At 29.3% G+C, this 12,577-nt stretch overlaps 1 protein-coding gene across 3 annotated transcripts in view; it reads right to left on the bottom strand.

Annotated features, from left to right (window-relative positions):
• Positions 1-1,856: 1,856 nt before the first annotated feature.
• The window catches only part of LOC129988853 (uncharacterized), a 106,945-nt gene continuing 96,224 nt past the window's right edge, over positions 1,857-12,577 (bottom strand). For 2 of the 3 annotated variants that reach the window (XR_008785692.1, XR_008785691.1), the window contains one exon: positions 1,857-2,255. Coding sequence is in view for 1 of the 3 variants with exons in the window: in XM_056097132.1 (XP_055953107.1) it covers positions 6,739-6,979 (241 nt within the window). In the remaining 2 variants the exon portion in view is untranslated. Of the gene's footprint in view, positions 2,256-6,720; positions 6,980-12,577 lie in introns of those variants that run through there. The other variant, XM_056097132.1, reaches the window with a different exon arrangement.

The following is a 12,577-nucleotide window of genomic DNA, read 5'->3' on the forward strand; positions in this document are numbered from 1 at the left end:
CATGCTAGTTTATGTATGGTGATAAGATATTTTTAACTTAACCATGTATGATTAATGAAAGGCGTATCTAAACTTTTTTGCTGCACTGCGAAATAAATTTGAATATTTCAAAATGAGTGGATTTGGTATCAGTTTTCAATTTAAAAATACGTTGTGGAAAAATTGTTCGGAACATAAATGGTAAGATAAAATGGTGTATAGCAAACTGGTTCTTAAAGGAGGAAATGGGATTATATTAGTTTATTGGAATATTTAATACTAAATTTCACATTATTATTATTACGTTTTTTTTATTTCCACTTTGTAATACTTTTGTATTTCATTATAATAAATTCCTTGGGTTTTATATACCACTTATTTAATAAAAATACCCAAAGCAATTGTTGAAATATTTAATACTAAATTTCACATTATTAATTTTTTTCATTGCTACTTTATAATGCTTTTGCATTTCATTAAAGTTATTTTTTGGATTTTATACCACATTGAACATTAATAAATATAATAATTTAATAAAAATAATAATTATTTAATAGAAATACCCAAAGCAATTGTTGGAATATTTAATACTAAATGTCACATTAATTAATTTTTTTTTTAATTTCCACTTTGCAATACATTTTGTATTTCAAAAAATTTAATTTTTTTGAATTTTATACCACATTAAAAATTTTATCAAAAATATTATTTATTTAAAAACTATAATAACCAAAAGCAATTTTGCTAAGACAAAACTTATTTACATTTTTTTTTATACATAATCCTTGGTCTTTGCAAAATAACTTATGTGAGGACGAACCAAAAAAACTTCATTATCATTTAATAAATAAATTTATTACAATATTACATAATTTAGCAGCTATAAGACACTTTTATTACAAATAAAAAATTTAATTATAATGATTGAAAGCATGTCAAATTATACTTTTTTAACGCAATTACTAGCAAGTCGAATTGTATAAATACATATGCGGGTTATTTCGAGATGCGCTCAAGAAATTCAGTGCCATAGAAAAACAGCAAACTTGGCCCGCTCCTAGCGGCAATATCCGAATTTAATAATTAGTTAATTTTAATTAAATTTTGAATCCATATGAGCACCATTTGGAAAGTTATTTAAGAAGCATTGACATAATGGTTCATAATATTTGGAATAAAGAATTATGTAGTATATTAAAACATAAAATGAAAAAAAGTTAAATATAAGCTTAACTAGTGTATTAAACATTCTAAAATATTATTTTTAATCAAATTTTTAATATCAAGACAACATTGTAAAGTCTTTCAGAGTTTTAAAAAAATATTCTAAGTAAGCTATTTAAGCCATATTGATTATAGTTAAAATATTTCCAAACACTCATTAAAAATTAAAGTATTACATAAATGCGATTAAAATACCAATCTGTATAGAATATTTCTATTAGAGAAAAACGCACTTATAATTTTGTTTCGTCATCCATGATTTTGACTAAAATAAGAAATTCATTGCTTACATTTTAGTACACAAATAAAACAGATCTTTAAATTAAACTTTTATATTTAATGATGTTATTCATTTTTTATTAATGATGTTATTCCTATTTCTATTTAATGATGTTATTCATTTTTTTTTACAAGTATAAGTACAATCAGCAGTTTAGTTAAGAATTTTAACAATAAAATCCTCTAAGAAAAATATCTTCAGTATAGTTTTTAAGTTTCTGAACATGAAGATCTGCACATTCAAGAAGATCTATAAATGAAAATTATTTAGAAGTTTATGAGAAAAAAATAAGAAGATACATTTTATTATTTAGAAAATTGGAAGATGCATGAGAAATTAAGCATAAATTTGAAAATTTAGTCGACCAGTCACTGTTTTGATCGAGTAGTTAAACAAAATAAAGTTTTGCTCTTTTCTAAATGTTATATCTAATATAAAACAGAATAACAGAAATGAAACTGAATTAAAGCACTTCAACTTTTCTATTTTACATATTTTTTTCTACAGTTAACAGTTTCTTACACAAGATTCAGACCCAATTGTTCCTTCACAGCTAATCAACTCAGTTGTGTTTCACACCATCATCATTTTTCAAAATCTGTGACCTACAAATTCTACAAACAACATTGGTAGAAACGAGATATTCGGCACTCCCCTTTTGGAAACATCACTGGCCCCTCCTCTCCGTTTCAGAACCATACATAAGGGGTCATGATTTTGGAGAACCCTCCTCTTGCGAATCAGGAGTCACATCACAACCAATCCTGGTCAACTGAAAAAAGAAGGAAGGAAAAAAATAGAAAATGTTTCCATCTTCAAAAAGTACTTGAGTTTTCCTAACAATACTTTGAGCACATAGTCTTTACTTTACGATGACATATGTGTCAGTACTCCAATGCAAATTTTTTTGTATGATTTATAAAGTATGTAATTTATTTTTGTAATAAAATATAATACATAATACATTTTATATAATACATTTTGGGTGAAAATAATACTAACTTTTAATAGGAGAGCGTTAAAGCGAGTTAAAGAAAAGAAATATTATTTCAGAATTAATTTGGAAATAATCTTCACAACTGATTAGATTAGTAATTAATCATTTGTTTAAGGTTTACATTAATGTTTTATACGACAAAAAACCATCGTCAATAGTTTTCCTGAAAATTTCGCTCATATTTTCTAGTAAAAATGTTATTTTTTCTGTCCTTCACATTAAATTGTGGATCATAAGCAAGCCCATGAGCACCACTAGTGCTCAGATTTTTATTTCCAGTCTCCCACGCATAAGCGCAGTGGCGTAATTAGGATGGTGCAAGGAGGGAATGTACTCTGAGGTCCATTCCAGGAGACATAAAATGATAGAATAAAATTGTTGAAATTAATAAAAACTATTTTTGTAACTCTTATTCCACAGAACTAAAATAAGACTTCTTAAAAAAAAAAAAAAAAAAAAAAAAAAAACTGAGATTTTTTTTTCATTTTAATATTTCTATACTCTCAGCTATCCCGATTAAGTCGCAAATTAAACTACAATTTAAATTCTGTACGCAAATACGTTTCGAACTTAGATAAGCGTGTCATGGGTATTTAATAAACAGACGGCGATATAAAATACTGATAAACCAAATTTTTATGAGTATCTTCCGTCCAAAATGGTAACCGGTGGCCGAAAAATCTAAATATTTTGGATGTAATTCGCCTATCTATATTTTATTTTTACAAATTATTCTTAATTATAACAGCAAAGATATTTTGCATAAAAAACGCATTTCAAATAATACCAATAAGAAAAAACCCTATTAATTAAAACAATGGAAGTTATTGCTGCAAAATATATTTAAAATTATTTTTAAAAATCCCTCAAAATTAGTAAAAATCTTGTAGGAAATAAAACTTCTACTAGAAAGTTACTTTTTTTAAAATTTTAAATGGACTCTGCTTTTTTTTAAAAATTTTAGCATACTCTGAAGTCCCTGAAAAAGCAACATTAATAATCCAAAACTTTCTCGCATACTCTATTAAAGTTGTTAGCCCCTCCCCCCTTCCCTCATGAAATTGAGGGCAAGACTTCATGAGTATCCAAATTTTTATTTTTAGAATTCAGCACATGAGAGTTTAGCGCATAGAAGTAAAATAAATAAATTAATTAAATTAATAAATAAATAAATAAAAACAGAATTTATATTTTGGATACCACCTTTTTCGAGTCTGAAAGCAGGATTTGGAAAGAGATCATATAAGAAATTTATTTTATTTTAATTATTGCATTTTTGAGTTACGTTACTTGAGTGCAAAAGCATAGGACCAACAGACAGTTAATACTATGAAAATTTGGTCCAAAATTTGATAAAGATCTATACTTTAGATATTAAAACTGTGCACTAAATTTCACTTATCTGTACCGTCGTAATTTTGAATTATCACGTATTCATCCATGTATTCATCACGCATTCATAAAGTGTAGATAGAACATGACCAATTCCTTACCCGATTTTATTCAAAATTTAATAAGAATCTACATTTTAGGTGCTAAAATTTGCGCCGAATTTCATTTATCTAGCTTTTTACATTTTTAAAATTTACTTGTAAATGAATAGCGGTGCAGATAGGCGTTTTCCGATTTCATTCAAAATTTAATAGAAATCTAGAATAAGTCGTAAATTGACATACCAAACTTCATCTGTCTAGCTCAAAACATTTTTGAATTTTCATGCTCTCAGATAGACAGAGAGATAGACATTATAACAAAAGTGTTTTTCGAACTCAGGAATGTCTGAATTGCACATATTGCGAAATCTCGATTTCGAATGTTTTGACGGTTACAGTTCTCTTTGTAGCCCTTAAAATTAGAAAAGAAACCACGTGCCAAATTTATCGGGTAAGTACAACAGTTTATTCTATAGAACGCTTTTAGCGAGACTAGCATGTAATTGCTTTAGCATGAATGAAAGCTAAACGATGCTTTGACTCTGTAAACGATGCTAAAACAACTTTCACAGAAAAATGAAAAAAATTTTAATAAGCTATTTTCCAAATAATGAAATTTTTTTTGAACAAAAAACTTATTACATTGATATAATCCTTTCGCGCAAAACTTTTCCCTTTTTACCAACTTTGTATCTTTTAGTTTCATACCAACAGAGATAAATTAATTTTTTTTTTAACAAGACGTTTAGAAAATTGATCACACTTAACGAGCAATTTAACGCGTTTAACAAGTTATTTATTTATTTTGGCAGTCTGAAAGTTACTATTATCCCACTTTCCATCGTACCTTTGCGAAAAATAAACCATAATTCAATTCGGGATTTATTATTACAGAATCTTCGAATCAATAACATGTGCAGATGTTAAAATAATATCGTTTGAATAAAGCAGACGATATAATACAATCTAAAATCAAATCGTCTTTTTTCATTAGTTGTCATTCTAGAGTTCTTTCTCTTGAATAAATATTCTTGTTTATTCAACTTTATGTGATATCGTTTGACATGGACATATGCCTGAAGGAATTATCATTTATTTCTCAAATTTAGTTAAGTTTGTTTAAAGTGATATATTAATTGGAAGCGTGACTTGCATATTCTTTTGATTTCTGTGAATGAATATTATCTGCTCATCTTTTCTAATAATGAAAGAAATTGAATTGAGTTTTTTCTTTTCTTTTTTTTTAAAGGTAGAGTTTGGATGATGAGACCGCACACATAGAAGTGACGTTCATGAAATTTCAATATACAGTGGCTCAAACAATTGCGAGTACACCTTACTTTTCCTTGATAAATCCGACTTTCAATATAAATAACACATTACCGAGAAGTGCAAACATTTTATATTTACACATAACAAATGGTTTAATTTAAAGTAAAACAAAAGAACAATCAACGAAAACTTTCTAAATTGAAAAGTTTCAGAACCATTTTAAATAAACACATGCAGATTTTTGTCTAAAAAATTGAGAATAGACCAATGAAATTTTTTGTAATATCTCGAATACAAAGAAAGTGTTAATATTTAGTTGCATGTCTTTTGACTTTTGTAATGGCCTCTAAACGTCGTGGTACCAATCAGACCCATTTTTGGTGACATCTGAAAATATTTTGCCCCATTCTTCTTGCAACACTTTTTTAAATGGGTTTTGTTTCTAATTGCGAGATATTACAAAAATTTCATTGGTGTATTCGCAATTTTTTGAGACAAAATCTGCATATGTATATTTAAAATTGTTCTGAAACTTTTTAATTTAGAAATTTTTCGTTGATTGTTCTTTGTTTTTACTTTAAATTAAACCATTTGATATGTGTAAAAATTGTTTGTTTCTTATGGCACTTGCCACTGACAAGCCCGCTGTTACGAAGACAGCGATTTAAGCCTGAGGGGGAACGTTTCTTATTTTTTATAGCAGCGCCAACTAGGGCCAAGAGTACGACGTTGCCACTCACGCATCATTCATTCGCTTGCACAACCCCTTTTTACAGGAGGGCACATTCACACATCTCACAGATAGAACAACAGAAGAACAACCATGCCCAAACCGGGACTCGAACCCGGGACGCCCAGATCACGGGGAAGACGCGCTACCCCTATGCCAGGGCGCCGGCATGTGTAAAAATAAAAACATGTTTGCACTTCTCGGTAATGTGTTATTTATATCGAAATTCGGATTGATCAAGGAAAAGTAGGGTGTACTCTCAATTGTTTGTGAGTACACCTTTGAGTCATTTTGTATCATCCGTGTTGTTTGAAAAGAAGCGGATAGTATATAAAAAATCTCAGAATCAGGGCTGTTAGAAAATGCTTTGAAACATTCTTCTTCTGAAGAGGAGTTTTTCCTGAAATCAAATTTTGAAAAGAATAGCGAAAATGAAGGTTAATTAATAATGAACAAAAACTAATTAAAAACATGGTACTATAAAATTTTTCTCCCAAATGAAAATGAAAATTACTTCCCTGCATGTGTTTTTATTCTAAACTTTATAATTCATCTTTTCATTGTTCTGAAAACGCTTTTGCGTGAATATTTTTAAACGAAAATAAAGGCTGTAGGCGAAATAATCGATTAAATTTATTATTAAATTAAATTTTTAATTGGAATTGTTAATTACTGAGTTGTTACTTTTTTTTATAAAATTCTGCTACAAAATTTAAAACATCTAATAACCATTTTTTATTAATAAGTTATCAAAATATTAAAGATTAATTTTTAAAAAGTGTAACACAGAAATATATGTCTGCGAGATACAAAATACTCAAGGTTACAACAATTTAGAATCAGTAGGCTCGTGGCTGGAGGGTTCCAGATGCAAGACTCGATTCCTCTGAAGAGCCAACGTGTAAGTGGATTTGGTGCGCACCAAGTCCATAATGTCCAGTTGCCTTTGCGCTGACGTAGTGCTGAAATTTGGAGATGTGTGATTAGCCCAGGTTCTGTTCTCGTTACCTGATCGTAGCTCAAGGGTACGAGGTTCATCATCCCCCAAAAAAACTCTAGTTTTGCTATAAAAAGACAGGACAGTATAATTAACCAAAGCTTCCTTGACCTAAGGGAGGTGCCCCCCCCCCCATGAGGTATCTTGTGAAGACGGAAAGCTCGAATTGGAAAATTACACTAGACTGTTGATGGATTTAACATGATATGGAAAATAAAATAAATTAGTAACTGAATTTTTTTGTTAAAAAAATATTCGTATGCTCATGCCCAATAGTGTCATTAATCTTCCACATGAAGGTACCGCAAAAGTCGGGATGAGAGACTTCCGCTATGGTGGTTGGTTCTCGTTTCGAGTTGGTTTTCGGGCACATTAAGGCTGTAATGTTCGAATTGCCTTCACTTCTATGAGGGATCGCACCTCCTACGGAAGAGGCTGTATTGTAGCTGGTGATGAAACTTAATCATTCTCCATACTGTCGCAACGATGGTCAATCAGGTAGGTTCTCATATGGTAGTACTAGTTAAAGCTTCCTTTGTCAAATGTTTAATCGTTAAGTAAATTCACAGGATTTCAAAACCACATGAATCACACAGCTACATTACCTTATGCTGCGCAGAGTCGCCAGTTTCGTTTGTCTGCTCACACGATGTTCAATGACTCCAAAATTAAAATGGCGTGACAAACTTCATGTTATGATACAAGCACTAGTTCACTGCATTATATACTGTAGCCAGATACCTCGTTATACATGAATGGATGAAAACTAAAATATCTCTACAAAATAGCTGCTTTACATCAAATCTCGAAACTCAATTCCGAGTTTCAGCATTTCTTACAAATATGAGATTGTAATATTGAAAAAGTAATTATTTAAAACTGCAAAGAAATTTTAAATTTAATAACACAACTATTGATTGTTAAATTTTGGGCTTCAAGCAACAATTTTCCTAAATTGACTATTACCTAAGTTTACCATTTTCCTCGCTTCAGCACACGCTTTATGGATGACTAGTTAAATTAAATGAGCTTTATTTTTAAAGCGGCGTTGACTTCGCTGGATCGCTGTCTATTGATAGAAACTTAACTCTTTGTCGAACTAGTGAGTTTCCAAAATAGAACTTCGGAAAGTCAGGCAGCTGCAGTCATTTTTCACTTAACGCTATAAGTTATCCCTCTTTATTTTATTTATTTGTTTATTTTTTATTTTTATTTTTGAGCACGCCGTCTGCATTTTTAAACACTAGCCAGATGACAGCTTTTATACTGGGACGAACATTTAACCGCTTAACTGCTTGCCCGAGTGCCATACGTTAATCGATCATATTATCACGCGACAAGAATAAAGCGATGCTCATGTCGAAAAAAAAAACATTCAAAATGCTCTACAAACCAAATAGAACTAGCAACTAGATTTGGCATTCTCAACTACCTGATGGGTACTTAGGTGTACGTAATTTCTGGGGTACCTGATGTTAAGAAAGATTTTTAAAATATTGTATAGTTTTTTAATTAATAATTAAGTAAAATTTTAAATGAATCTAATAACTATTAATAATTACTAAAATTTTATGTTTTCCCTCAATAACTTCAGAACTTATTATTATTCAAAAATCATTTTTACACAAGTTTAAAACTCAAGAAGTAGTCTTTTCAGAGATATCAGTTCTATTTCCATAAAAATGTTCTCTACTTTTAATGAATTTGAAATTTTTTTAAAAGTATTTATCATTATTTTTCATTGCTTTAGTAATTGGATTTATATTCGCACATGTTTCTCGACTTTAAATATAGTGATAAAAAAATGTGCGTGTACGTTATAGCTATTATATAATTAAAAGAAACTTTAAATATTAAATATAGATTAATCAAGTCTAAAACATCATGCAACGATATTTTTGACTAGAGTTCGAAAGTTCCTTTAATTTTTTACTTTTCATTAAAGATACCCTTAATTTTCTGTACGGTGGTCATCAACAAGTAGTCACTATCCAGGAATCTCTAAACAAAAAGATATGTATGTTAATTTCATCCTGTATGTGATGCAAATACAATTTAGACAAGATTTGGAAATATTTTTAAATAAAAGGCCTTGCCATAAAATAAATAAACATACAAAAAAAAAAGATTAAAAATTGTTTTTCTAGCTCACACTTTTATTAGTGTTCTTAAAATCAGAATTTTTTTTATTTTAATTATTGTTCAGCTATAAAATTAATTTACAGGTCATGACTGAAATTATTTCATTATTAAATTATTTTAATTTACGATTCATTACCAAATCATATGAACATTAAACTTAATTTTACCGAAATTCACTATTTTAGGTCATTACATGATTCAATTAAAAAATTAAATTAATTTAATAAATAAAATGGTAAATGCGATCGTAAAAATTTAAATAATACATTGTCACCGAAAATGCAATATTCCAAAGCTTCAGCTCATCAAAAATTAAATGAAGAAATCGATTACAACATTTCATTGTTATAAGCAAGAAATGCATCAAATTAAAAAAAAAAAGTGTTCAAAAAAGCAATTTTATTTCTTTCAATAATCGCAATTCTCAATCATCAAAGCTTTACAGCTTAGTCTAATTAACCTTAAGTCATATATAAAATAAGACAGAAAACGAAAGACTCTGTTAGTATATAACAAGTGAAGTCAATAGACAAGACAACCATCATTAAAAAAATAATCCTCCGCGCTTTTGTGCATTAGACAGAAGGCGTTGAATTCCCGGTGAGATAAACGTTGGAAGAGAAAATGTTACATAAAGTAAACTCAGCGAACTTAGATGGGGTAACAATCGCAGAGAATCCGCGATATTGAGCTAGCAATATGACGAATAAATACATAAATATAATAAACATATTTAAATATGTGAAATAAAGTTCTACGATTCAAAAGTATGATCTAAAAAAAATTACTAAAAGAAAAGGCTTCTAATAGAACGAAAGTCAAGATATAAAAAAGAATTCTGGAAGTGCACTTCTTTTTCTTAATGTAAATTATCCATCTACCAGGTAAAATTGACTAGAAGTGATAGTTTCGGTTTCCTGAAACAAAAAAATACTATCCTGAAAAAACTATTATGTTCGCCAAAAATTTTTTAATTGAAAAATATACCGTCATCTTACAAAGATATTCTGTCAATCCCAAAGTAATTTTAGTCCCTAGTTTAATTCTTTTAATTACAAAAATGCTTCATTTTAAAACTGCATAAAATTACTAAACTTTCTAATTTCTTAGGGTTAAAAAGTAACTTGTTTTAATTTTGACTTGTTTATCTTTAGAAGTTGCTGGTGGCTTGTTAAAGTCTTAATTGCTGCATTTCTATTGGTTTTTGTTCGCTTTGAAGTCAATGGCCTAAACGTTACGTCACGTTGCAAATTCTTTTTTTTTTTAACTCGCACAAATGCCCATTTTATCTAATCTTTGCACGTAGGTTGCATAATGTTTATTTTGACACTTAGTTTCTTTCTTTTCCCTTCTACAAAAAGGGGAATTGGATTTCAAAGTTAAATTCACAATATTAAAGAGACATGCAGCATGAATAAGAATTAATTGTGAATGATGAATTTAATTTCAAAGTTAAATGGTCACGATGTAAAATGCGCATAAACATAAATTGACAGTATCGATAACAAAAAAGTGAGCAATTTTTAAGAAATCTGACAAAATTCGAGATTTAGGAATGTAAAAATATATGGTATTTCAGCTATCTTCAGATCACAATCGTCTTTAACAAATTTTAATCTTATTAATTTTAAAGAAAAAATTGAAAATTAATGTAGCCAAACATGATTAATTATAGATATCTTTATATTGTAAAGGCATTTTAGAGATATGTTGTAAAAAAGAATGACACGTAAAAGAAGAGTTAAAGTAATAAAACCAGAATAGTAAATGAATGATATATATATTTTTTCAAAGTAATATAATCTGCAAACTCTTAAAGTAAATTAAGGAGGAACCGTAAACCTAGATCAAAATTTTATATTCAAACGGCAAGTGAAATTTATAAATAAAGCTTTAAAAAGAATGAAACCTAAAAATAAAATTAAATTAATAAAGCCAGAATAGTAAATGAATCAAATTGATTTTTTCGAAGTGACATAAACTATAAACTCTAATTAAATTAAGGAAAAACCTTAAACTAGATAAAAATTTTATATTTATATGACATGTAAAATTTAATTCAAATTCCTCCCTTTTAATATGGGTTATCAGCAAATGAAATAATGAAATATTTTAATGGAATTCTTAAAATGAAAATGTTAGTTTGGAATTTATTAAAGAAGTATATGAAAAGTTACTTGAGAGGTATAAATTAAAAATATTTCACTAAAAAAAAACTTCAATCTAATAACTTAATTTTTTTTGCAACTACTATATGTATACACATATACAAGGCGATCAAATAATAACAAAATGTGTTCGGAGCTCTGTAGCGTGTTACGTACTGGACGGAATATAACAAAATTTGGCCACCATACACATTAAAGTATATGGTTTCAATTTTACAAAAAAAAAAAAAAATAGTACCAAAAAACGCCGATAGGGGAAATCCTGACTCTTCTATCGAAAACTTTATTATGTAATTTGCTTATACAGGTACTTTGTGACATGGCATGGAAGACAAAAAGCAGGGTTGCGGGAATTTATGTCCTTCAAGAATTCGCCCGTCGATTGTGTTGTCACTACGTGAACGCGCCTTATTAGTCAAGCTGTTTTATCAGCGGGATGAAAATGCCAGTGCTGCTCTTCGAGAATACCGGTGGTTAAAACAGTTACGTAGAGGACCCATGATCATAACTAACTTATGAAGAATGGTTGAAAGATTTGAAACAACAGGAATTCTTGATATACAACCAGGCCGAGGACGTAAAGTTATCAAACAGGAACAAGTTGAAGAAGTTGCAACAGCCGTTATGGATCAGGCGATAGTTAATAAGCAGGTTATTAGCAGTGAATATCACGACAAACAGATACCCCATTCTCGACTATGCAGAAGATATTGCGTAAGATCCTGAAATTTTATCCATATAAGATAACACCCATTTACTGATGGCACTGATCTGAATCTTGGCAATTTCTGGTTGTGAGGCGATCCTGGTTCACTTGAAAGGCGTTGTATATGAAGGACATGTTCCTGGCATTCCTACTGTAAAAGATGAAATAACGTTACATGTCAGACGAATAAATGCCGATACGCTGCCAGCTACCGTCGAAAACTCCGTGTACCGCATGCAATTATTGGAAGATCGAGTTGATGGTCACCTTGAGCCAAATTTGTAAGTTGCTATAATAAACGTTTTTCATTGGTATTTGATCTGTTGCTGTTTATTGTTTCCATTGGCAATAAATGTATTCTTTTCCCACATATGTATTCTTTTCCCACATATTATACATTTGCAGCGCCAAGATTTCCTTATCGGTGATTTTGGTACCAATTTTTTTTTCTTGATAAATCAAAACCACATATTTTAATGTGTATGGTGGTCAAATTTTGTTATATTTTATCCAGTACATAACACGCTACAGGGCTCCGAACACCACCGGTTATTTCTTGATCACCCTGTATGAATGATTCATAAAAATAAAGACATTATGACTTTGTAAATATTAAATATTTTGAGTATTTTATTTATAATAATAATTA

The sequence above is a fragment of the Argiope bruennichi genome, chromosome 10, assembly GCF_947563725.1.
Source record: "Argiope bruennichi chromosome 10, qqArgBrue1.1, whole genome shotgun sequence".
Taxonomy (NCBI): Eukaryota; Metazoa; Arthropoda; class Arachnida; order Araneae; family Araneidae; genus Argiope; species Argiope bruennichi.